Here is a 27555-nt window from a genome sequence, read left to right on the forward strand (position 1 = left end):
TTTTTTTCCCTTGTTAGGCCGTGCCTGTGGCATATGGAAGTTCCCAGGCTAGGGGTCGAATTGGAGCTACAGCTGCCATCCTACGCTATAGCCACAGCAATGCAAGATCTGAGCCATGTCTGCAGAGCCATGTCTGCAACCTACACAATAGTTCACACAACACCGGATTCTTGACCCACTGAGCGAGGCCAGGGCTCAAACCCACATCTTCAAGGATATAGTTAGGTTTGTTCACTGAGCCACAATGAGAACTTCCTTTTTTTTTTTTTTTTAAGAATCACAAAATTTTTGAGTGATAAAAATTGTAGCTAAGGGAGTTCTCACTGTGGTGCAGTGGGTTAAGGATCCAGTGTTGCCAAAGCTATAGTGTAGGTTGCAGCTGCAGCTTGAATTTGATCCTTGGCCCAGAAACTTCCAGATGCCACAAGTGCAGCCAAAAAAAAAAAGTGTATATATACATACATATATACATATACACACATAGCTAAGAGCTTACACCTCTTGACTGAGATGAGAGAGAACAGTTCTTTTTCTGGGGCATATTTTAAGCATTCCTGTTCAATAACAAACCATAGACATTTACAATCAAATGCTGTTTTTATTTAAAAAGTTCCATATAGAGTGTATTTTTAGATACTGTTTTAATTCTTATTCTTAATGCCTCATACTCTATAGCACTTTTTAAAGTTCCCATTACTCCTGAAGATTAGAGAACTTGAAAATTTTCACCATCAGCTAAAATGTAGCCTTAAAGACTCATAATATGCAAATACAAAAAACTCAAGCTTGTTTTCACAGCAGGCAAGACTTCAGAACCACGGCCTTGTTTAATTACAGCTTTTAAACAAGAACATTGTACTTCCTTGGTAGTTGTTAAAGAGCTTTATCAGTAGGCTCCAAATACTTGATTTAAACTAGGGAAACAATAATAATTATTTGAACAACAGCTACCCAAAGTTACAACATGGTTTATTTTGTATGCAGTATGTGGTTTGGAATTTTTCTTTTAACTTTTTATCACATTTTATCCAGAGTGCTTTGTATATGACATTTTTAAATACAGTCAAAACTAAGGATTAAAGTCCTAGACTGTGTGACATTTTAAGTATCAAATTTTTAGTATATAGTTCAGTTTTATATAGCATTTAGACACTTTTCCTTTATCAGTTTCTTTATTTAAGTTTATTGGTAAAGTGGAATTACAGTAATGTAGACCTCAAATCTGAAGTCTTTTTTTTTTTTTTGAATTTTTAGGGCCACTACCGTGGCATATGGAGGTTCCCAGGCAAGGGTCTCATTGGAGCTACAGCTGCCAGCTACGCCAGAGCCACAGCAATGCCATATCTGAGCCATGTCTGTGACCTACACCAGAGCTCATGGCAACGCCGGGTCCTTAAACCCACTGAGAGAGACCAGGGATCAAACCTGCAACCTCACAGTTCCTAGTCAGATTTGTTTCCACTGTGCCATGACAGGAACTCCCAGAGTCTTTTTTAGTGAATGAAGATGTTACTGATTTTCTCTTGGCACATGTATTCCCCTAGTCTTGTTGGTGTGTTTACATTGATATCTTTTCCCTCAATTCTTGAGTAGCACATTTATTGAATGATCTGCTTTGTAGGTCAAAAAGTAGTCTGTAGTCATGGAACAGAGGGAATAGGAGGGAATAAGACCCCTGGCTTTCATTTGTCAGACATATACTGAGTGCCTGATCTCTATAGCCTGCATATAAAATAAGATACTGTCCCAGCCTCACTGAGGTCCTTTTGCTTAATTAAACAGCTGAATTGGTGCTTTCTGGCTTTAAATACTTTTTATATTTGCCAGTGGCTAAGATCCTTCAGTTAGGAGCCATGTAATAATGAATGTGGAAAAGAGTTGTAAAACTATTTTTCTTGCTCCAGTTGACATTGTCACCATTCTAAATTGTTAGGCTTTCAGTTATCAAGAGATCTCAATATGTTTTTATTTTTTTAATCTGAGTTACATTTAAGGTATGAAAAAAGTCATTAATTCAGAGTTAACTAATTTAGAATTTGTAATAATTAAAACTGTAAATGGTGGAGTTCCTGGTGTGATGTGGAGGGTTAAGGATCTGGCATTGTACCTGTGGTGTCATGGGTTTGATCCCCAGCTTGACACAGTGGATTAAGGATCCAGTGTTGCCACAGTTGTGGTAAAGATCTCAGCTGTGGCTCAGGTTCACTCCCTGGCCTAGGAACTTCCATATGCCACAAGGGAGGCTGAAAAAACAAAAAACAAAAAATGTAACTGGTTGAAGAATAGTACAAACATGAGGGTGAACGCCACACATAATGTATGTACCTAGAATGATAAACTGTCATGTTGCACTTGTTTTAGTAATATACATATATAAAAATATTATAATACACAAATGAGCAGAGTTTTGAGTTGTTACTTCTGCCACTACTAGCTGTATGACTTTAAGTTTTCTAGGTTTTCTTTTCTACCTCTATAAAATGAAGAAATTGACCTGTATGGTCTCTTAATGTCAATCCCAACACTAATAAGTTTAGTGATTCTGAATTCATTAGAATTACTGTCCCCCAGAACACATCATTAAACATTTGAAAAGTCATTAAAACTGTTTTTTAAAGACTATTTTATCATTTAGCATATTATATTTCAGAATAACTTAACTCCAGAGTTCCAAATTAATATGTTTTTATTTTGTTTGAATTATACCAGGACTCAGAAAAGGAACTTAGTTTAGGTACTTTAAAGATATGTTAGGAGTTTCCATTGTGACTCAGCAGATTAAGAACTTGACATAGTGTCTGTGAGGATGCAGGTTTGATCCCTGGCCTCACTCAGTGGGTTAAGGATCTGGCATTACCACAAGCTGAGGCATAGGCCACAAATGCAGCTTGAATCTGGTGTGGCTATGGCTGTGGCATGCGCTGGCAGCTGTAGCTCTGATTCAGCCCCTAGCCCAGGAACTTCCATATGCTGTAGGTGCAGCAGTAAAAAGGAAAAAAAAAAAAAAAAAAAGATATGTCAAAGTGATTAAATAAATAAAAGCTAGATATTCACTCATTGGGCAGTATATGAGCATTTTGCTTATTAGACCATCAAGAGGAAATTTTTCCTTGTAAAGATACTTGCCAAATTAATAATTTTGATGATCTGATTAGGTTATATTTGGTTCCTTTGAAATCTGTATTTATCATGCACCATGGCAATAGAATAAGGCCTTGTCTATGTATCAAAAGATTTATTATGAGTCTTATACAAGATTGCATTGGTATTTTATTACCATGTTGTTGAAATTCATATTGTGATAATCATTCTTGAAACGCAGCTGCAGATTAAAGTGATTTCCATAAAACCAACTGTTGTTTTGCTAGTGTCAGCTTGTCCTTTCAAGCCGAGTATTTAGGACACATTACATTGCCTGGTGGTGGCTCACTGTGTGGACTTGGCTGAATTGTATCTAACGCTGTGTTTTTGAGGGGTTTTTGTTTTGTTTTGTTTTTTTTCTTCTCTAGGTTAAAATTCTCTGTCACCAGTTGCTGGTCCAGGTGTGTGATCTACTCAGGCTCAAGGACTGTCACCTCTTTGGACTCAGTGTTATACAGAGTAAGCCTCAGTGCCATCTCTGATGGGTTTGGCCAACCGTCCCTGAGAAAATGACATTTCTAACTTAAATTGGATATATTATGTAATTGTGATTGTCAAAATACGCATAAACTGATCATTTTTAATCTAGTGTCATTTTTTTAAACTTAACTGTTCTATGTTTTGACAAGATTTAGAATTTTAAGTCATTTATTTATTATGGTTTGAACTTTAAAATTGATTCCTCTCTAGGAGTCTCTGTTTTCTCTTTGTGTTTTAATGAGCCAACCTTGATTTTTGTTTGTTTGCACTCAGGATCAGCTGGAGCTAGTAGGAAATTACCTTAGATATTTTTAGAATTTAATTTGGTTTATAATTGTTGATATTAAATGGTATTTAGACATAGTAAAACTGACTTTATTCTGGTTCTCTTGCTATTGAAATATATAGTATAACAAAGTGATCTATTCAGTTTACTCTTATTTTCTGTTTTTCCCTTCTCCTTTTTCTAGTCAAAATATATAACTTGGAGATACTGGTTCAGTTCCTTCTGTAAACTTTATGTGGAGAAGATTTTCAAGCTTCCTCTCCCCAGTATACCTTAGTTAGAGTTAAGTTCCCAGGGTGTAAGTGCAGCCTTTCCTTAAAACCTTCTTATTTTAAATCATATCTTAAGATTTCTCTAATTTAGTCTTCTGGATACTGAAAACCTTTCAAACCTCAGTTTTTCAAGGAGACCTTTTTTTTTGTGAAACATATTTATATTTTATACTTGGTTATGAATTTTCTTTCTTTCTCTCTCTCTCTCTCTTTTTCTGTCTGTCTGTCTCTCTCTGTCTTTTTAGGCCACACGTGTGGCATATGGAAGTTCCAGGCCGGATCTTTGGCTGCCAGCCTACACCATAGCCACAGCAGTGTAGGATCCGAGCCTCTTCTGTGACCTATACCACACCTCATGGCAATGCCAGATTCTTAACCCACTGAGAGGGGCCAGGGATTGAACCCACATCCTCATGGATACTAGTCTGGTTTGTTACTGCTGAGGCACACCAGGAACTCCTGAATTATTTTTCTATTTCTGGAATTGGTTTCAATTTAAAGTCTTATGATACCTTGAGAACCTGGTTAGTACCACAGAGTGCTTAAACTTTGCCAGGTTTGAAAGTGTATCATGATCAGCTGATCAACAGGCTGGCTCCAAAATGTGAGCTGTTTTCAGTTATTTTAAAAAGACAGCTCTGGAGAGTCCAGAGAGCATGGAGCAGAGACATATCAGGACAAGACTATGCAACCATTTGCTCTTCAGTTCCTTCCTGTGGTAGTGAAGGCAGTAAAAACACAAATGCTCAGCTCTATCCCTGTATTAGCACATCTGTCAATTATTCTTTCAAGGAAGGGCCGTGGAGGAATAAGATGCCCTGCAGATCCTAAATAGCTTTACTTTTATTTTGTACTCAGAGTCAATTCTTCTTATTACAACTACAGTCAGACTGTTATCTTTGTTATTCAACAGGTCAATCTAATAAGGCCAGTTTATAGCTTCTTTAGGTCTCAAAGTAAGGGTTTCAAAGATGTCCTTTTTAAAAGAGAGATTGTAATGTGGCAGAAGAACATTGGAGCAGGAATCAGACCTGATTCTGGTTCTACCACTAGCTGGCCCTGTAGCTTTAGAAATGCCCCTTACTTTCTCTCATGTCAAATGGAGATCACAGCTCTACCTGCTTTGCAAAATTGATGTGTGTGTGAGAATTCCTAAAGTATAAAGCTCTGGTTAGGGAGTTTCCTGGTAGCCTAGCTGTTAAGGACTTAGCATTGTCACTGCTGTGGCTCAGGTCACTGCTGTGACTCAGGTTCCATCCCTGGCCCCGGCAACTTACAAATGCTGTGGGCATGGCCAAAAAACAAGCTCTGGTCAAACTGTGAGATGGTAGAGATACAGTGGTAGTTCAAAAATATATGTGTGTACTGTTAATAGTGAACAGTCTTAGTTCTCTTCTTTATGTTGCTTCTTCAGACAGAACTAAAGCCAGGCATAAATCAGATTCAACACATAGGTTGTCTGATCTTGTCCATTCCACGTTAATTGGTAACATGAGGAATGGAGATAGTTTTAGTTGATATGATAAGTGGATTTTAGTAGCATCCTCTTATCGCTGTGACCTCTTCCTTACCCCTTTCATCGATACTGGTTGACTTAACATGCCATTCATAGATAAAGAGTGGATTTACCCTTCCTATTCTCTTATGACACTTTTCCAGTCAAACTCCAATATCCAGTTAAGGATGACAGCATGGTCAAGTGTGTTATCCTTGCAGTTGCCAAAGAGACACTCTTCTCTTTTAGAATGAATACTTTTTTTTTTTCAGCCTTATACTTCTTTATTTATTTATTTTTTACTTTATTTTTTTTATTACTCAGATGAATTTATCACATCTGTAGTTGTATAATGATCATAACAATCTGATTTCACAGGATTTCCATTTTTTAGGCAGGGCCGTTCATGAGAGTGACCCCATAGTGATACTGAAAGGAAAAGGAAGAAGCTTTATTTACAAAGATTGAAAACTTTATACAAGATAGGAAGGCTTCTCAAATGAAATTTCTCTCCCTTTACAAGAATCTCTTTGGGAAATCCGAAAAAGTTTCCATTTTTTTTTTTTTTTTACCAGCTTGTTTTCACATGTTTAGATCGCTTTTACATGGGTTGTTAGCAGTCTTATTTTCTGTTCATCTGAAGAACATCATTCCCTTGAAGAAATGTTTTGGCATTCATTCTTGTTTTGCATAAGATTCTTTCCCTCTTCCCACAAGATCAATCCCAAAGCCAGTGCAAGTAATGGTTTATCATTTTGTCACATTGTGTGATATGTGGAGAACACAGACAAGGAATAGTCTTAAAGACTTCTCTTCACAAAGCACATGGGTCAGGCTTTTCACTTGGAAGTGAGATGGTTACCACTGGTATTTTCTCATTTCTTACTAGCAATTGAGATGGTGTTCCTGCACCATTTCATTACTTTGCATCTATAAGACAAGCCCAGTGTTACAGCCAAACAAAAGCATGTTTTTCTAAGACTAACACCCACAGTGTTGGGAGTTAGACTGTGAGTTGTTGATGGCCCTAGAAACTAAGTAAAATATAAGTTGGAAATGAATTTCTTCTAAATGTTACATATTTTTAATGATATATGTTCTGTTCTGCAAAAGCAAAATAATTCATAAAAAATCTCAATATCTACCACACAGAACCAACCTTTTATCTTCTAGTATCTTTTTGAGTTTTCTTGGTATTTTGTGAATTCAGAGTACATTTGCAAATGTTGAGGCCTTTTTAAAAGAAATCCATTCCTTTGTATATTCTTTTCTTTCAAAAAAAAAAATCTATCCTTTCTTTATCACCTTGTCTCCTTTTTCTTATGTGCAGATAATGAACATGTGTATATGGAGTTGTCACAAAAGCTTTACAAGTATTGTCCAAAAGAATGGAAGAAAGAAGCCAGCAAGGTATGACAATGCGAAAGTCACTTGGATGAGATTACATTTATGAGCAAAATTATTTTGATTTTTCAAAAAGTTTATTTTAGCCATTATACATTAAACAAATCTTAACACTTCATAGGGAAAATGTTGGAAAGGGAAATGAATTGTCTGTTCTAAAATATCACTTTAGTGGAGTATTAATAGCTTAGAGCATCTAATAGTAGATTTTAGATATCTGTTGAAACAATATGGGATAATAGCAGTAATCTTGGGGTAATGTTTTGAAATGAAAAGCATGGAAAAAGGATTTGTTCCTCTTCTTCAGCCGTGTTGTCAAAATGATGGTCTAGAAATTATTAGTTATTTTTAAAATCTACATTTACTGTCTTTACATTCAGTATTTTGTGATTTTATTGGACCTGTGCTTTCTGTTTACATGGGGGAGCATTCACTGGAATTTCCCTAGTATTTGCAGGATCACCCCTGCAAATCAGCAGTAATGCCCAGCGTCTAATCCTCCATCCTCAAATTTGTATTTAAGAATTCTGGGAGTAAACTGGGAGGCTACTTCAAAGCCAACTACAAAGTAAGGAACATGAATGTCTACATAAACAAACAGCATGTTAGAATTCGGTTTGTGGAATGTCCGAGGGACAAGAGAACCTCGTAATGAGGAGCAAATGGTCACCACAGGGGACAGAGCTGAGAGAGGCCTTGAAGCTCAGCGAGAAATTTCCACTGGCATTTATTTTTGTCTTCCCTTATGTTGTCCTTGGCATGACAGTGAATGAGTATCAGATACCGCGATGGTGCTCTGTAACTTCCTGGTTTTGCGTGAACTGGGTGTCCATCTGGGACAACCGTCTACCCACGGCAAGCCCCCACTCATCAGAAGGAGATAAAACCTTTCAGCATTTGAAAAGTATCTCGTAAATGATGGTATTTTGTTGTTTTTGAAACTTACTTTTGAAATAACTGAAAACAACTCAATTTTGTTGTCTGTGTTGTAGGGTATCGACCAGTTTGGGCCCCCTATGATCATCCACTTCCGCGTGCAGTACTATGTGGAAAATGGCCGGCTGATCAGGTATGAGGACAGGGAGAAATTCTGAACCTTTGTTTTTCCACAATGCTCGTCTTCTAACATACCAAATAAAACTACCCGTGTTTGTCTCCATTTGCTAAAATAAAAATTCCATAAGAACAGGGATTTAAAAAGTTCTTTTTGCACACACATATACCTTTAGTCCCTAAAACAGAGGTGCCATAGATAAATATCATTAACTCACTAAATATTTGTTGAGTGGATAAATGATAATGCCAGACTCTCAGTAAATGTTCACTGGCTCACATTTTCTCTATTCCACATTTTCCATAACAAATCAGCCACCAAAAAGGTATTTCCTTTAAGAATGAATGAGCACTTTTGTGAAAAGTGGAGAAATTAGCTGATGGATGATATTCTTTTCTGGTGGTGGTGGCGGCGGGGGGTGGGTGGGTGGTAGGGCAGCAGCCAGAACTCTGACCTATGAAAATGCACGGGTGTTTATATAGCCTGGTTTTCTTTTTACCCTTGGGGTCGGTCTTGCTTCTGTTCCTGGCAGTAGCTCTAAAGCTAAGGTTACACCCACTGGAGCTATCTTGTGAGAATCTTAGGTGCAGTTTGGCCAGGACAGGTAATTGAGTCTTTTTCCAGAGGTGGGTGCATGAATAATCCTGTGCACCTGGAACAGACTCAGAAGTCACCAGTTCAGAAGCTCAGTTTATCACTTGTAGAGGAGGACTCCATGCTAGTAGACTTAGGTGATTCTCTTGGCTGATAGAAAGTACTAGAAGGTGAACTCTGTGTCGTACTTATTATTATTTTTTTTTCCAAATTTTGAGAAACCCCATGTGAAAGAGACAAAGCTACATTTGGCTAATGAGTTATATCTGAGATTTGCTCTTAATATATCATTGCCACTTGCAAATTAAAAAGTAAAACATAAATAGCCCATAAAGAGGTTTTTTTCAAAGGCAAAGAAACTTTTTTAGTTATTCTCAGTGTATATAAAATTTTTACTCAGTTTACTCAATAAGAATGGAATGGAATGTGCTGGAAAGAAAGCCCATGTATTATTTAGCCACTAATTAACCCCCTGGGACTAATGAATGTTGAATTCATTCCTATACTTCTGCCCTTTTCCACAGTGATGAGCAGGTCCAAACACTGTGGAGTCAGTATTATAAAAAGAAGTGCTCTGAACAGTACTCTGTCCCAAGGGAAAAACAATTACATAAATGCTTTATTTTTAAAGCTCTTCATTCTTAAACATGATCTTGGTGAAAATAAACGCATATGTTTTTATTATCATCAACTAACAAGCTATGAATCTCAGGTAAACATTCAACCTAAAATAATAGGGAGGCAAATACTCGTTAAACACACACAGACACACACACATTTTTTTCCTTGTGTTTTTACTTTGATCACAGAGGCGTCCTGTTTGCCTGTGACATTTTTTGGAGCTTGACCATGTTTTTCCCCAGTCGGCGCTTCTCACTCAATGTATTTAATGGGGACTGTGTTTATATCTGACCTCAGTAGATTGTAAGGAGAGCACTGTTCATATTTCCATTCGTGAGGACCATCGTGATTGTTATAACATGTGCCTATAAAAGCACTAATGTAACATCCACTTAATTTGAAACAAAAGATTTAAGGAACATTTTCAGTTCATTCATTCTTAGAGAAGGGAAAAAACAGTATAGTTCAGCAGATTTTTTTTCTTGTAGGGTAGATACACAAATATTTTTCAAAGGGCCTTAATGTATTTGTCACGTGCTCAGATGAAAAACAGAACTTATACGAACAGCGTAACGTGAAAGCCAGGGTTGTCCCTCAGGTCTGTCCTTATTTATGTCGTGTGTGCAGCTTTATTGTTGGAAGAGTATTTTAATACAGACCACAAATGCCTAGGCTTCTATTCTAATACTTGTTCACCGCAGTATTTACCACATTGGAGTGGAATGATTGAGATCTTTTTTCCATTCTCTGAATGTATCAAATGCTACAGGCCTTAGCAAATGCTGTTTTTGCAGCCTGGGTCCTCTGACTTGGGGCCTGACTCTGTGCGACCCTGGTGAGGCAGCAACCAGGCGTTAGCTACAACCTCCCCCTTTTCAGTGGATGAGGAGGGAGAGGGAGGAGGGAGCAGAAACAGAAGAGCTCTTGTCACCAGATGGATAGCAGGATTTGGGTTCTGTTTACATGCCTTTAAATTGTTCCATCAAAATGTGAGTTCTTTCTTTTATTTTCCTAGTGACAGAGCAGCGAGATTCTATTATTACTGGCACCTGAGAAAACAAGTTCTTCATTCCCAGTGTGTGCTCCGAGAGGAGGCCTACTTCCTCCTGGCAGCCTTTGCGCTGCAGGCTGATCTTGGGAACTTCAAAAGGAATGAGCACCACGGAAAATACTTTGAGCCCGAAGCATACTTCCCATCGTGGGTAGGCACTGTTTTCAAATTCTTAAGTGTTTTCTCTTGCACTCTCCGTTCATTGTGCAGCTACTCATGTTGCTTCAAGAAATGCAAACCCAGAGGCGTCATGTCCAGAAAAACCCTCCATGATGCCCAGATACACATTTTAGTCTCTCTGTGTACTCACACCACTGATGGGAAATGAAGAAGGGGATTCCTACAGGTGGCCAAACGTGGCATTTACATGGCCTTGACCTTCTTATTACTCTTTTTTGTTGTTGTTGTTATGGTTGATTTACAGTGTTATACCAATTTCTGCTATACAGGAAAATGACTCAGTCAGACATATATATGTATGTATGTATGTATATTTATTTTTTAATATTCTTTATTATACTTTTTTGTCTTTTAGGGCCGCACCCATGGCATATGGAAGTTCTCAGGCTAGGGGTTGATTCAGAGCTGCAGCTGCTGACCTACGCCACAGTCACAGCAATGTCAGATCCGAGTCACATCTGTGACCTATACCACAGGTTATGGCAACACGGGATCCTTAACCCACTGAGTGAGGCCAGGGATTGAACCTCGTCCTCATGGATCCTAGTTGGGTTTGTAACCTGCTGAGCCACAATAGGAACTCTGTAATGTTCTTGACTATTTTGTAATATTCTTTTCCATCATGGTCTATCCCAGGAAATTGGATATAGTTCCCTGTTCTGTACAGTAGGACCTTATTTATCCATTTGAAATGTAATAGTTTGCATCTACTAACCCCAAGCTCCTAGTCCATCCGAAACATTTTCCCCCTTCAAATGGGAGAAAAACATTACTCTTGAAAAGATGAGGTCATTCACAGCTTTTCTTGTGTTGAGAAAACAGATATAAGTAAACTCTTTGCTTTGAGCACCATGTTTTTCACTCTCAAAAGAGGATCCACCCCCTTGCTTCAGTGAGAAACCTTAAGTCATTGGAACCCTGACTTTCCCAGCTGTCTGTCCGTTCTCCACCCACCCTGTAGACACCACCACCCCTGCTTCCTCCAGGTCTCTGCTGAGACATCTCTCTCGCCTGTATTTTCAGCCTCTACTCAATCCAGCTCTTCTTCAGGCAGAACATACTTGGGTTGGTTCACACCTCCCCATCCTCAGGGAAGCAAAGAGAGAAAGAAGAGCTGCCCTTCTTACCTCCCCTTCTCAGTAAGGCCCCTTGATTTTTTTTAGCTTCTTTACTTGGACATGTATTCCTCAGCCCACATCCATGTGCCTTCTTTGCTCACCACCCCTCCACTCATGGCGCTGTCCCTAAGGCCACCAGTGACCTTAAGTGGCCAGATCCAGTGGACACTTTTCACTTCTTTTCCTGAATGTCTCTGCTGCGTTTGACACTTACTCGCTTACCTCCCAGGAGATCTCATCCAAAAGTTATGCTTTTAACAGCCATCTAGGTGCTGGCCCCTCCTAAGTCAAACTCTTCTCCCATCTCAATTCTGTGCTTCCTACCTCTGTGTTCCCAGCCTCCACTAGTGGCACCGCCATCTGCCTGGTCACCCGGAAATTTAAGAGTCAAATAGGACTCTTCCTTATCATCCTTCTTTCTCTCCGCCCCTCCCAGGCAGCCAGGACAGCCTCTCAGATAAACAAACCATTGAGGCCCCAAGCAGCCAGCTTTTGAGACATAAAATTCTCCTGTATTTTTTTGTTCTCTTAACTTCCTAAATGTCATCACGTCCTATCCCCGTCATTTTCCTCCAGTTGCCCAGCTCTCACCAGCACCAGCAGCGCTTGTCCCTGCTTCAGTCTTCACAGCTTATGGAGGAGTTGATTTAAAATCTTCTGATGTAAAGCTTCACCTGCAGAGTGATGTGCAGGCCCCCAGGCGTGACCTAGGAGCTTCCCAGCATATGGTCCCTGCAGCCCTTCCAGCTTTCTTTCTGGGTGTCCTGTACCTTGAATGCTGTGCTCAGACAACATTCAGCAATGTCCATGTCTTGGCACCTGTGGTGTCTCACGCTCCAGGCCTCTCTTCCCTCAGTTCCCTGAGCTGGTGAAGCCCCTCCCTGTTCTACCAGGCTACTCCTGCTCATCCTCAGAGACTCCACACAGGCACGCTTCTCTGTGTACCTGGTGCCCCTCCTATGGGCTCAAGAAGACCCTGAACATAAGTGCTTTATTTTCAAATGCCCTATTTTTCTCTCGCCCCCAGTAAACTGTTTTTTAGCGTATTCTAAAGGACAGGCATAAACTTAGCTTTTTCTGTTTCTTCAGCATTTCCTATCACAGTGCTCAATATCATGGTGCTTTCCTCTTTTTTTTTTTTCCCCTAATTTTTTAAATTCAGTTTTATTTTTTTTAATTTTATTTATTTTTCCGGCCATGCCTGCAGCATGCGGAAGTTCCCAGGCCAGGGATCAAACCAGCACCATAGCAGCAACCTGAGTCACAGCAGTGATATCTCGAGATCCTTAGCCCACCACACCACAAGAGAATTCTTCAATATAAGCTTTCATTCCCTGACAGTGCTTCAGTTATGGAAGAGAAACCACAGAAGGCATCAAGCTATGGCATGATCAATGTCTGTTGAAATGAAATTAGCCTCTATTTACATTCCCTAGTTATCATCAGGTACTCAGTGACCCTTGGTCATTTTAGTCAGAGCTTCCCCATTAATGTGCCATTGCAGCCAGCGTGGTGAGGTACCAGCTTCCCCTCCCCTTGTGATCAGAAACATCTACTTCATTACCCTTTACAAATAATATTTTCTACAGGTTCTTTGACCCGAAAAAGTTTGGCAAGCACTGATATAGATGATCTCCGTGTAAAAGGAGTCTAGGAAGAAAAATCTGTAACTTGGAGTTCTCAGCAAAATTTGACCATTGGCCAGTAATTCCTCATGTTTAGCTCTCCTTAAAATATTCATAGAAAGAAACAAAATGTCACTATCTATAAAAACATCGAGAAAACTAAAAGTTCTCTAATTTTTTTATGCTGATCCTTTTAAGCACTAAAATGCTTTTTGTTCATTTTGCATAATTCTTTCTTCATGGAATCAGCTAAGACTTTAAAATTTTACCCATACCTTCCTGTTAGCCTGCAGCTCCTGGATGCTATATATTTTGATATCTAAAAGCTTAGACCACTATCTAAGAAAACCAGTGAAAACCAAAGTCACAGTGAATTGTCTTGAATATTTGAGTGAAATTGTTTGCTCCTAAGTATGCAAATAGAGCATTCATAACCAGCCTCTTATGCAAAAACCAAAAATGTTTCTGAGAATTCCTCGCAGTCCCCTGCCTCCTTTGGACTCACATTTAGCCTCTCCCACACTGTGGCTGTAATTTTAGAAGAGTTCAGTAGGATCCAGAACCTGAAGATGTGCTGACGGTCGATGTATTTCACGGTACCAATAATTTTGCAAGTGTAAACACTGATGTGGACAGAATTTCGCAAGTTTGCATGGTTTTTCTTTATTGGTGATTTTCGAGCCAAGAGAACATATTTTTCCTGTGATTTTTCTACTTAGATATGAAGTACTGTAGCTACATTGACTCTGTAGCTTCTAGTATTAGCTGATTCAGCCTCGTACCATGACAGATGGTCAAGAAAGAATCAGCGTGGGAATTCTCTAATGGAAATCAGCCAGTTTCTGTGGCCTATTTTTGTGCCCATCCTCTCCTCCTCTGGGGGTGAGCATAGTACTCACATCCCTCCCACAAATGTTGCCTTACACCCCCGTTGTGTCCCAACAGGTTGTTTCCAAGAGAGGGAAGGACTACATCCTGAAGCACATTCCGAACATGCACAAGGATCAGTTTGCACTGACAGCCTCTGAGGCCCATCTTAAATACATCAAAGAGGCTGTCCGGCTGGATGATGTCGCCGTGCATTACTACAGATTGTATAAGGTACAAAACCTCAGTGAGTCTGCAGCTACACCTTCTTGATCAGGAGAAGCTTTTATTTAAAGTTGTCGCTTTGTTTTTTATTTTCTCTCTCTCTCTTTTTTTTACTGCTGCACCCGTGGCATATGAAGTTCCCAGGCTAGGGGTCAAATCAAAGCTGTAGCTGCTGGCCACTGCAACACAGGATCTGAGCCACATCTGCAACCTACACCACAGCTCATGGCAACGCCTGATCCTTAACCCACTGAGCGAGGCCAGGGATTGAACCCACATCCTCATGGATGCCAGTCAGGTTCTTTCCTGCTGAGGCATAATGGGAACTCCAATTTTGTTTTACTTTAATGGGCATTTAAAAGAATTTCATTCAAACTGCTGTGCATCATACTAGGTCAATCTTGGAGTCAGTGATGCTTTTCCTTGTGAGCAGGTTGGAGTCTTTTTAAACGATTCTAACATTGAGATGATGATAACTTGTGGCTGTCAGCTGTGCATCTGGCTTCTCAGTGATTTTGAAATAATTCTTTTTCTCCTTCCCAAATCTGCATTTCTGCCCTGGGGAGTAACACTGCAACCTGTTGGGCCAGTGATTTTTAATACTCCTCGAAGTGAAGCTGTATCTGCCTTGTATCCATTAGCAGTAAGGACAACCACTAATGTTTATTGAGTATTGTGTTTATGGGGCCTCTTTTTTTAAAGTCATCATAATTCTATAAGATAGGAACAGTAACCTTCATTTTATGGACAGGGATACACACCAAAGGTCACAAAACTCGTAGGAGCCAGGATTCAACCTGGGTCTACTTAGCAAGAGCCTGTGTGCTTAAAGCACTGAATGCCAAGCTTCCCTTGCTCTGAAGCTTGTGACTTTCTTTGTCCTGTGTCCTTGTATCTTGTGTTCCTGTGTCTCCAGCTTCATTTTCCCATCCCAGATCAGAGGTCACACACCGAAATAATAACAGGGGTGGGCTCTGTCTGGAATCACTCTCAATACTACTTATCCTGTTCTGTCTCTCCCCCACCCCATTCCTCTCCATTTCACAAGTGTTGTTTCCGTTGCAAGAACTCTTGAAACCCCACTTAAGTTATTCAGAGGTGTATGTATTCTCAAACCAAACAGAATGAGGAGGTTCGGAGTAAGGTCTATTGGGCCTAACTTGCTGGGATTATATCCCAGCTTCCCCTCTTGCTGTGTAACCTTAGGCATGTTACTTGGCCTCTCTGGGCTTTAGTTTCCCCATAGATAAATAAGGATGGTAACATAACCAATCAACTCTGAGGTTTATTGAAGACTAAAGAATCGGTGTGGTGAAAAGTGCTTAAAAACACTGCCCAGCACATATTCAGCATGTTAAACTTGTTGCTGTTACCATCATCATTATTGTTATTAGATTTGTTATCTCTCCTACACCCTTTATGGTAAGTTGAGCACAACTAGCCCATTAGAAACTGGACTGTAGTTTGGGTATATTGCTAGGTTATTTTCCTAGTTGAAAAAGACTTAATAAAAGAGCAAATGATATTATTTTTTCTCTCATGCCCAAGAGATGCCTTGTTAATGCCCTGTCATCTTTGAAGGGCATGGAGTTCCATCTATAAGCTCTCTTCAGCTATGCTCCTAGGAGCCTGAGTTCTTTTCTTCTTTTAAGAGAGTTTGTTGTGACACCTCAATTTCTATGAGGAGATGCAAATAAATGACATTTGTGACAAGTTTATATTTTAAAATGTATGAGGAGTAGGAATGATATCTGGAAAGAGTGTGGCCTTGGAATCAGGTATCAGAAACCTTCCATCAGTGCTCACTGTTACTGGAATCCTAGGCAATTCCAACTACAGTCCTGGGCATCTGTTAAGTGGGAATGAGCCTATACATAGGACGTCTGAAATAACCAGATGGAGTGCCTGACACATTAGTGAGTGTTCAGTAAACATTAGTTGCTTTTTGTTTGCTAGGGAAGCTTGGTTTTTTTAAAGAATCCTATTAAAAATCCTTGAGTGAAGTGGAGATCTCCAGTTTATCTCTTATGTAAAAATTAATCTTTCCATTTGCTTAAAGTATGCTACCTTTAAATAGCATAGAAAATGACTATTGTCTGCTTAAAGTAAGGTTATTAATAATAATGAACTGAGGGAGTTCCCTGTGGCTCAGTAGGTTAAGAACCTGGCGTTGTCACTACTGTGGCATGGGTTCAATACCTGATCCAGGAACTTCCTCAGGCACAGTTAATAATGATAATAATAATAATAATAATAATGATAATTCACTGAAGAAGTGGGGAAATAAATATTTTTTCCTTATGGCAGAATTTTCATTCTTTAAAGAAATTAAATGGCTATCATTAAAACTGATTCATCTAAGGCCCACTTATAAAATGGAGATAGATAAACAAGAAACTTAAATAAACACAATTTCTGTGCCTTTTACCTCATGCATATACACAACCAGCTCTTTTTTTTTTTTTTTTGTCTTTTTGCTATTTCTTGGGCCGCTCCCGCGGCATATGGAAGTTCCCAGGCTAGGGGTCTAATCGGAGCCGTAGCCACCAGCCTACACCAGAGCCACAGCAACGCAGGATCCGAGCCGCGTCTGCAACCTGCACCACAGCTCACAGCAATGCCGGATCGTCAACCCACTGAGCAAGTGCAGGAACCTCATGGTTCCTAGTCGGATTCGTTAACCACTGCACCACGACGGGAACTCCCACAACCAGCATTTTTATGAGCACAGTCTTATTTCAGGAAACAATCAGAACAGCCTTGAAAGGGAAATTGGCCTAAACTCACAGTGGTGGAAGGGTTTCTCCTGTTAAACCTATATTGTATGTGCCTTTACTGATGTAAAGTATTAGTTGGAAAAAAACAGCCCCAAAAGAGAGAGTAAGCTATGTTTTCTCTTTATTATTGCCAGGTGAGGGAGCATTTTCTAAAAACGTTCATGCAAAAACTGGCACTAACCATAATAAAGATGTGCACATAACTCTTACTGTTTTTTAGAGAGAAATCTCATAATGAAAATATTTTGTTACTTAGCAGTTTTATTTTCTATTTTGAACTTTATACCTTAAATCCACTTATTACGGATGGGCACTTAAAAGATGTGGTCAGGTTCAGAACACATTCTTAAATTGTACAATTTTTTCCCTTATACTTATTATAGTATATTTTTTTTAGTTTATGGTTTAGCTGGTAGAATGTATATCATGTTGGCAAGTAATAATTGAATGTCTTAAAAATAAGTATTTTCTTTCCAAACTAACTAAATGTAAAGTATTTATAGCTTTATTAGCTGTCTTTGTGAGGGAGCATTACCAGTTCAGGTTTGCCTCTAACTTTGGTTTCAGAAAGATTTACCCAGTTTTAAACATATAAAGTCTAGTCCATCTCGGAATATAACTGACATTATGTTCAAGATTCTCACATCTGAGAAAAGATTAAGCATTAAGATAGAGGGCTTAGAAAATGATGTAAAAGCAGCACAATAATCTTATTTTTTTGGAGTTCTCAGTCACAAAGGTATTTAGGATATTGTCAGATGAAAGTGTGTATGATATAGCAAAAAAAAACTAGTATTTTGAAATCTCAGAGCTTTAAAAGGTAGAAAATACCATTATTGATTTAATATGTGTGCATGATTTTCTTAAATCTTATAGCAAACAGGGGATGCAGAAAGACAAGCGAAGTTATTTTAAGTCAAAAGCTTTCAAATCCAAGAATTTATCTTTCTGGTTCTTTTCTATGGTGCTGAACTGTTTATTTTAGAGAAAAATACACTTTTGCATACAATTTTATTCCCACAGGATAAAAGGGAAATTGAAGCTTCTCTGACCCTTGGATTGACCATGCGGGGAATACAGATTTTTCAGGTTTGTTAATGAGAAGTGTTAGATGGTACCCACTGTGTCTTACTCTGAACAGTGCCTGTCTGGGCCTGCAGCAGGTTCTAGCCATTGATTGGTCATTACTTCCTATTTGTCTAGCTCAGAGGTGGTGGACAGTGTGGGATAGAGGGAGTGAAGCAGTCTGATCCTTGACACTAATTAGATCACCTAGAACAGAAAACCAAAGATGGGCGCACATCCATCACTAACAGACCGTTACTATCCAAACATTTTTTCTATGTGTGCCATTGATTTTTAATATTCTTTTTTATCACCTGGTGTTTCTATAACTGTGGGGAAAAATGACTTTTTAATACAGTGCCTGACCAGATATTTTAATTTCTGTTATACTTTTCTGATAAAACTTGTCCCTTGAATAAGTAGTTATTGTTGTCCTTTTGCAAGTGGGATGGTGTTACCAGCCATCAGCCAGGGAGAATGTGCTTCTCTTTGTGAGACCTGGGAGAACATAAAGCTGTCTTATCTTTGATTCAAGCAGAATATCCAGTTGCGAAAGTCTAAGTGCCTTATCTCATCTCTTGAATGCTTGAGTTGTGGACTTTTTTAAATTTAGGGATAGGCCAGAAAGGAAAAGATGGCCTGTCCCTAAATGCAGTCACTTGAGAAACAAAAGTGACAGAATTGTATCACTCCTCTTTTAATTACTGTCTGCATGTCTCCAAAGAGAGTTGGGGATCTTGTTCAGATTTTAATTACTATATTTTGATTTTCTAGGAAAAATGTTAGAGCTATTTTAGGGTGTCTGTCAGTTTCCTCAGTAACTCTAGATGCATTACTCGTGTAAGTTAACTCTTATAATTCTTTCTGCAGAATTTAGGTGAAGAGAAACAATTACTTTATGATTTCCCTTGGACCAATGTTGGAAAGTTGGTGTTTGTGGTAAGTTTAAAATAACTGACTAAAGTAAATTTTTCACTTGTTTGTTTTTGTGGATTTTTATTGTGTTTTGTTTTGTTTTCATTGATATTGTTTCAGGTACAAAAATTGGTATGTTTTTCAAAATTGAAGATGAAAATAGTTAGCTTTCTTATATTCTTATGCATGTAACCATAATTATAATCCTTGCCACTTATCACTAGAGAACCTAAAATCACAGAGTCTCATAGCAAAAGAAATAACTGATTTTCAATTGTGTGACTGGCCCCCACCACTCCACCCTAAGATATTCTAGTTGTAGAAGACACATTATGGGAGAAGTTCAAGATGAATTCATCAAATGGAAATTATTTTAAAAAGCTTACAACAGAGGGATTAGAAAACAGAAAACTGTAATCAGAGAGTAAATTACTCTTAGCCTGAGGGTTAGCCAGTTCTTGTGGAAGTTAACGTCTCTTGGGCAAAGAACAAAGAGTGATATAAAAAGATATTTCTATTAATAATCTGTTTGAAACTCATCATTATAAAGAAAGGAGCATAATTCTTAACAGGAAAAGTACTTTTATTTTTAGATTATTGAGTGATACACTTTCTTTTATTGGAGCAAATTCTTGATTTTTCCCAGCTGTTTCTCTGTTTTTCCAGCTGTGTCCATTTTGGGGCAGTGTTCAAAGAAATACGGTTAATTATATGTATATCTGGTGGTCCTGAAAATTCATAATTTCACTTTGTTGAGAAATTATTGGGAAAAATACACAAAGAAAGGAGGAAGATAAGGATTAGTATACATGTGCTTCTTTCCATCAGGAAGATGGCCTATATAAATAAAGGGCTCTATTGCCAAATAGCATTTGGGCACTGACTCCAGGCTGCCCTGGGAATCAAAAGACCTGTTTCTGACTTTACATTACTTTAATTACTTGGGCACAGTTTCAATCTGATTTCACTTTACTTATACATTAAATGGGGCCTGACCTGACTCCTCCTCACTGGCTCTTTCTCGATCAAGCTTTTTGTGAAAGGAATAGAGCTGTTTGTAAATGAGCAAATTATTACCCCGCTTGTCCCAATTAAGTAGTAATAAAATGCATTTCTAGAAATAGAATTTTTTAAAGGTCCTGCACCCAGTGGTACCTGAATCTGGTTGTATATCACTCTCATCTGAGGAATGTAAGATAGAGATTTCCGTTTCAGTGGGTCTGGGGCGGAGACCAGGAATCTATTTTGGCTAACTTCCCAGATGATTCTTCCTGCAGCCAGCCCAGCCCTGCCTGGCTGTGTGACCTTGGGCAAATCATTTAACATCTCTGTGCCCTGATTTCTTCATTCCAAAGCGAGGATACTTGACCATTCCCCCCCCCCCACACACACACACACAGACTTGTGAGAATTAAATGAATTAATACATGCTTAGTGCCCATTAAAGGTAAGTTATAAACATTCCAGCATTGAGATCCAGTGGTGGTTCCTTTTAAAAAGCAAATGTTTTACAGAGGTAAAAAATTCTGTCTCTGAGTTACACAGTTCATATTGCTTTGATCTGACCATAAGTGTGTAGTTATAACACACCTGCTTCTTAGATTTACCTCTCCTCTCTAGCTGAGAATCACTGTGTCTGGAATACTCCTTTTTATAGTCCTGCTGCCCTCTTCATTATCAGGAAAGTTAAAGGAATTCATGATATCCCAGAAGTGTAAGGAACTTTACCAGACCCTCACCCTCAACTTAAAACTTTATGTTAATGATCCCAAGCCCAGCGAATGAGATTCTTCTACTGCTAGAGAAACAGTATACGTCTTCCATCACTTATTTCTTCTTCCTGTCTCATCCTTCCAACCATCCCTCTAGCTCCTAGCTCCCTCTTTTATCCAGCTAGAGAGTTTTTCATCTTTTCTAACCCCAAAATAGGTGTCTTATATCATTCACTATTGTAACACCTTATTTATTTCCTTCCCAGAAATTATCATAAGCTATAATTGTTTTACGTGTTTATTTACCCTCGCTCCTACCAGAAGGTAGTAACACAAGGGTAGGGACCTAGCAAGTGTCTGGTACATTGTAAGTGTTCAATAAATACTTGAATGCATTAGCTTTCTAGGAGTTGTCATCCTATTTGCTGAGTTAGGGCGTTGGGGTCACCGTTGAGGATAGTTTCATGATGGGTCCTTTTCTTCTCCATTATGTCAATGGACTGGGCAGCCAGAGAAACTGAAGATGAAACCAGAAGACCCTGGCTAGGCACTTCCTGAATTTTTGGTGGTCTCTCCTTTGATGTTTTCGAAAGGGAAAATGATAATTTATCCCTCAAGGAGTTTTGGCTGGAGCTGTATACATCTTTTTCTGCATCTGTAGTTGTCCTTACTAACTAGAAAATGAAGGGGACCTTGGCACATGGGAGACTTTTCTTCCTGATCTGATGTATGTTTTCTCTCCATAGGGTAAGAAGTTTGAGATTTTGCCGGATGGCTTGCCATCAGCCAGGAAGCTCATCTACTACACAGGGTGCCCCTCGCGCTCCCGCCACCTTCTGCAGCTCCTGAGCAACAGCCATCGCCTCTACATGAACCTGCAGCCAATCCTGCGCCACATCCGGAAGCTGGAGGAAAATGAAGGTATCACGATATCACGGGCAGGGAAGCAAATGGCACTTTTTACCACCCAGGGCTCCTTACTTCACAGCTACCAAGAACTAAGATTTTTTGTCTCCTGAAAAGCTGAACTTGGGGACCAGGCCTCTCCAGATTCCCAATAGCTTTCCTTTTCTGTCTCAGCGCTGTCCCGAAAGGCCTGCCCCCACAGCACTGGTCAGCCTGTCTGAGATCAGCCCTGTCATTTAGCTACCCTCAAGAACAGTCTCTAAAGTTTCCCCACACTTGACTTGAAAATCCCTCCAGAAAGCCACCATGTGAAGGTACAGACCAAGGTTTATCTGCCTGGCAGCATTTATCTGGGGCTGAGAGCTTTACTTATGTACTGATCCACCTTGGTGCTATTACCCACAGGCTCTCTGGAATTCCTTCCAGTGTGATTATTCCTTAGGGTAGAGTGACAATAAAGTCTCACCAGCCTCTCATGTTGACTGCTGGGAGGCCCCAAATCTGGCTCAATGAGAATGACACACTATGGAGAGAGAAGTTTACAGTCGTGGATCTTAGCAGCCAGTCCTGCAGGGGCTTTACTGAACCACAGAAGAGAACAATGAGTGCATCAGGGGCTTCAGAGTCCTGGGCCTTGAAAAGAGGGCAAGTCATGGCGAGGCCAAGGAAGCCACGGATGGTGGCTTCTAACAGCAGACTTCAACTTTACAGCATTAACCTAACGATTAGCTCTTTTTTTTTTTTTTTTTGGCTTTTTGGCTTTTCTAGGGCCACACCTGCGGCATATGGAGGTTCCCAGGCTAGGGGTCCAATCAGGGCTGTAGCCACTGGCCTACGCCACAGCCACAGCCATGTGAGATCCGAGCCGCATCTGCAACCTACACCACAGCTCAAGGCAATGCCGGATCCTTAACCCACTGAGCGAGGCCAGGGAGCAAACCTACAACCTCATGGTTCCTAGTTGGATTTGTTAACCACTGAGCCACGACGGGAACTCCCATGATTAGCTCTTTATCTTGAGTTATATGGCCTGTGATTACTCCATGTAACACTCTCCAACTTCTAATCTCCAGAAATGCTTCTTTGCATATATTGTTTACTATAAGGGCTGCTTCTTCTTCTTCTTTTTTTTTTTTTTTGCAAATTCATGTTGTGGTAATTCTTGATAATTTGATTAGATTCGATTTGGGGTATTTACATGAACATGAGCCAAATTCATGTCTTAGGTCCATGTCAGAAACAAATTTTGACTTCTCAGACCTCAGTTTTCCTGTAGAAACAAGACAAAATGCCTGTCTTCTCTCTTAACAAAAACCTTTGAGTGGTTTGCATCTGATTTACTTCTCTCAAAAGCTCTGTCTCAGTCTAAATGAGACCCAGTCTGGAGGTGCCATTATAATCTAAGTACTGATGGGAAAGTAAATCATTTTCCACAGTCTGCCACCAAACTGCATTTGCCTTTGGAGAGAGTTGGTCTGTCAGGTGTATTGGCAGAGGACTGCTGCTACATGGTCAGTTCTTACCCATGATGGCTCATCAGTATAATAAGTGCATTTATCGCTCTGATGTGATATGGATATTAGGGATCTAAAAGGGACGGAAGCACCAAGGAAGCTTTTGAGTATAGGTGACTTAGATGCCAAGTCCATCCTTTGCCTAGTTGGTTTCATTCCTAAATGGTCAGCTTGGCACCTTGGGAAGTTCATTTATTCCAACAGCTCTCTGCCAACAGCACTTTAATAAATTCTTATTTAGGTGACCTTAACCGGAGCCCTTTAGACCCTAAAAGAATTAATGGACCTCCCCTGTAGGTTCTACAGCAAAGTTCCAAAGACTGTTGAGTTCTTAAGAGGGGAGGGTTTTGTCTGTTATCAAGCATAGGAAGAAGTGCATTGAGGGCCCATGTGAATAGGGGCAGTGAGGGAATGATAAAGATGCAGATGGAGCCCTTATGTGTTGATAGATTTTGTGGAAACAACTTTTTTTTTCTTCCACATCTTTAGTTTCTTCTACTTAGAGATCCCTTCAGGTCTGAAGAAAACCTATAACTAAGTTTTTCTTAGGCTAACCTTGGCCTTAAAGCAGTTATCTCATCCACTCTTAAGGACTCTTACCATTTTAACAAAAGAAGCCATCTTCTTAACATTAGCCAAAAAAAAAAAAAAAAAAACCCAGCATGAAAAGAATCTCTATTTTTCTTAATTAAATTTCATTTAGAGTCACCTTGTCTGAAACACTATTTTTGCATTTTCTAGTAAGAAATGATCAGAAGAATCATATGGTGTTTAGAAGAGATGAATACCAAATGCTTTGTGTCATTAAAATTTTTTTTCAGTTAAACTTTATTTGATAGCCAGGGCTTATTTGTAGGTCCTATGTCGGGAGGTCACATTGACTGAATTATATTCCAAAATAATATACTAAAAACTTGGTGGTCTGTGGGCTTTTACAGCGGACAGAATAACTAGAACATTGACACACTGATGGTCTGCACTGTTGATAGCAGTGATTACTAGAGGGTAAGAGGTTGCATTTTGTATTTCTTAGAATGAATTTCACAATTGTCTCAGTGTTTCACTCATTTTGTAACTGAGGGGTGTGAAGCTTCTTGAATATTTTCAGAGGGTCTAAGAGATAAAGCACAGTGATGGGAACGGAAGCCAGCATGTGGAACCCCAAGGATGTGCTGACACATTAAACGCTAGGCTCTTATAAGGTAGAAAACAAATTGGCAAAGTGTTTGTCTTCAACTGACTGTGTTCGTGAATACAGAATAACTGTAATGGACCCAAGTCTATCAAAAATTTGGGAATAAAAGAGCTATTTGTAAACAGATAGAAAAGCTTTTAAATCAGATCCACAATCCCCAATTGTATTAGACCTCGAACACTCTATAGGACTTTTTTTTTTTTTTTTCCCACTTTGTCTCTTCACTTTCCACCCTTTCAAGGGCCACATGGCTATTTTATTGAAACTAAGTAAATAGTTTAGTTTTATTGAAACTAAATAAATAATTTATAGAAACTGAATAGAAAGTATGTGGGAATTTTGCAAATCCCTTTTCTCTTCACCTTCATCTCAACTTTGGTTGACTTTAGAAAACAGGAACCATTAAAATCTGGTCTAGCCCTTAAAAAATGGCCTATAAATGGACACACTTTTGTTACAGTGATGTGTGTGTTAGGCTCTTGTGGTCAGTTCCAGTCTGCTGCTCTGTGCCCACACACTCACCTTTGTGTTTCAGCTTGATTCCCTAGAATGAACATGAGTCAGCGTACACACAACCTTCTCTAAGCGTCTTTTCCATTTTGCATTATGGACTGCGTGTCTTCACTTTCCACTGATACTCATTGCATCTCTGGGGAAGCCTGTGGTGATTATACTTTAGGGCTGGATTCAGACATCAAGAGGACAAGTATTTTTACTTAACAAGAGACAAGACAATTAAATCCATTAATAGGCCCTTGAGAACCCAGTTAGTCTAGTAGTTAGCAGTTGCTGAAATAATATCAATTTAGCATTCCCCAAATGCACTCTCCATTTTTAACATTGTTCTCATGTGTTATTTTCTCATCAGTATTAAAAATACAAGGCAGGGAGTTCCCGTCGTGGTGCAGCGGAAATGAATCCGACTAGGAACCATGAGGTTGTGGGTTTGATCCCTGGCCTTGCTCAGTGGGTTAAAGATCCAGTGTTGCCGTGAACTGTAGTGTAGGTCACAGTCGTGGCTCGGATCTGATGTTGCTGTGGCTCTGGCGTAGGCCGGCAGCAACAGCTCCGATTGGACCCCTAGCCTGGGAATCTCCATATGCCGCAGACGCGGCCCTCAGAAGATAAAAAAGACAGAAGAAAAAAAAAAATACAAGGTGGTACATTTTTTGACCACACTTCAATATAGTTTATTAATAATAAAGCATATCTATCTTTTTATCTATGTATTTAGATATTCTAAAACATTTTCTAAATGATTTATGGCTCAAAAAATTAATAAATGAGAAATTATTTTATCTATCAAAATTTGTGTTATAGTATTTAAGAAGTTTTAAAAATAAATTTAAAAAAATCAAGGCAATTAAACTATTTCTTTGTTTTAAATTTCTGAAGCCCAGAAATAATATTTGTATCAGTTGTACACCTGTAATTTGATTGTGACTTTGTGCCTTTGTGTAATGGTTACTTTTGCACTATTGCACAATATTGCACAATATTGGATAATAGGGACTCCAATATTGTGACTCTGACTACATTAAAGAGCCCCACTGACATGTTAAATCAAAGAACAGTTCTATCAGTCAGAGGCTACATGAGTATAAATCATCAGACCAGTTGTGATTATCATTTTCTTTTTTTGGAAATTTTCTTTTTTTTTGGATTTTATTACATTTATACTTGTACAATGATCATCACAACCCAATTTTAATAGCATTTCCATCCCAAACCCCCAGCAGAACCCCTCACCCCCCAACCTGTATCGTTTGGAAACCATAAGTTTTTCAAAGTCTGTGAGTCAGTATCTGTTCTGCAGAAAAGTTCATTATGTCGTTTTTTTTTAGATTCCACATGTAAGTGATAGCATATGATGCTGGCGTACTATGTTTTCTTAATAGATGGTAAAGCCTCACTGATTCAGCCTAAATGGAGAAAAGCAATCTTCATCCATGAAAATATAAATTCTAGAATATTTTGAAAGAAAGTCTCAGAAGAATAATTTTATCTTTAATTGTATTCAACAGTTAGAGCTAAGCTACAAATGGACCAAACTCAACACATGAATAAAATGAATGGCAATTAGCATAAATAGCATAAGTATATTTATTAAACCATTTCTATAACAGTACTTTTGAAGTTATCTGTGGGGAAGGACCAGATTTTTTAAAACTTTTGAATCCACTGTGGACTGATATTTTTGCAAAGTTCAAAACTTTGCAAAAGTGGATGTCCTGGCAATGTCAGATTGCTCTAAAAGTTTGTAAATTGTTATTCTCAATTTCTGAACTTATTTCACTCTACACCAGTAACAGACAAGAAGTGATCTGCCATCCTATACTTTGAATACCACTCTTCTAAAGTGTTTGAAGCTTTAAAAATCTTTAAATAGTTTAAATAGCCCTCAATCTGTTGTACTGGTCTTTATTCATTTTGCAGTCTTCTTAACTTGAGCTCCTGTCAGAATTATCAGCAGTTTCCAGTCACTTGGTTCTGAGTATGAAACTGTTCTTGTTCTTAGCCTGATAATTCCCTCAAACTAAGCAACATTCCTTTTGCTTGGTTGGATGTAATGGCGGGCTGTGTTCCTCCCCACACAGAGAAGAAGCAGTACCGGGAATCTTACATCAGCGACAACCTGGACCTTGACATGGACCAGCTGGAGAAGCGGTCCCGGGCCAGCGGGAGCAGCGCGGGCAGCATGAAACACAAGCGCCTGTCCCGTCACTCCACTGCCAGCCACAGCAGCTCCCACACCTCGGGCATTGAGGCCGACACCAAGCCCCGGGACACGGGCCCAGAGGACACCTACCCTGGCAGCGCCATCCACCGCAAGCTAAAGACCTGCAGCTCCATGACCAGCCATGGCAGCTCCCACACTTCTGGGGTAGAGAGCGGTGGCAAGGACCGGCTGGAGGAGGATTCACAGGACGATGGTAACCCAGCCAGGTCCCTCCGAGCTAACAGTGTTGAACCATCATCATGGGCGCTCTGCTTTTTCTCTCCCAGTGTTTTTCCAGTATCGGTGCTGTAGAATTGATATGGTAACAGAGAAGAAAGA

General features: G+C 39.3%; 1 protein-coding gene across 3 annotated transcripts in view; it reads left to right on the forward strand.

Moving 5' to 3' along the window:
• The window catches only part of FRMD6 (FERM domain containing 6), a 240364-nt gene that overhangs the window by 203630 nt on the left and 9179 nt on the right, over positions 1-27555 (forward strand). For all 3 annotated transcript variants that reach the window (XM_047767320.1, XM_047767319.1, XM_047767321.1), the window contains 9 exons: positions 3510-3600; positions 7005-7084; positions 8071-8147; positions 10363-10549; positions 14267-14422; positions 18214-18279; positions 19126-19194; positions 21629-21803; positions 27095-27430. In XM_047767320.1, coding sequence (XP_047623276.1) covers positions 3510-3600; positions 7005-7084; positions 8071-8147; positions 10363-10549; positions 14267-14422; positions 18214-18279; positions 19126-19194; positions 21629-21803; positions 27095-27430 — 1237 coding nt within the window. The remainder of the gene's footprint in view (positions 1-3509; positions 3601-7004; positions 7085-8070; positions 8148-10362; positions 10550-14266; positions 14423-18213; positions 18280-19125; positions 19195-21628; positions 21804-27094; positions 27431-27555) is intronic.

The sequence above is a fragment of the Phacochoerus africanus genome, chromosome 2 (genome assembly GCF_016906955.1).
Source record: "Phacochoerus africanus isolate WHEZ1 chromosome 2, ROS_Pafr_v1, whole genome shotgun sequence".
Lineage (NCBI taxonomy): Eukaryota > Metazoa > Chordata > Mammalia > Artiodactyla > Suidae > Phacochoerus > Phacochoerus africanus.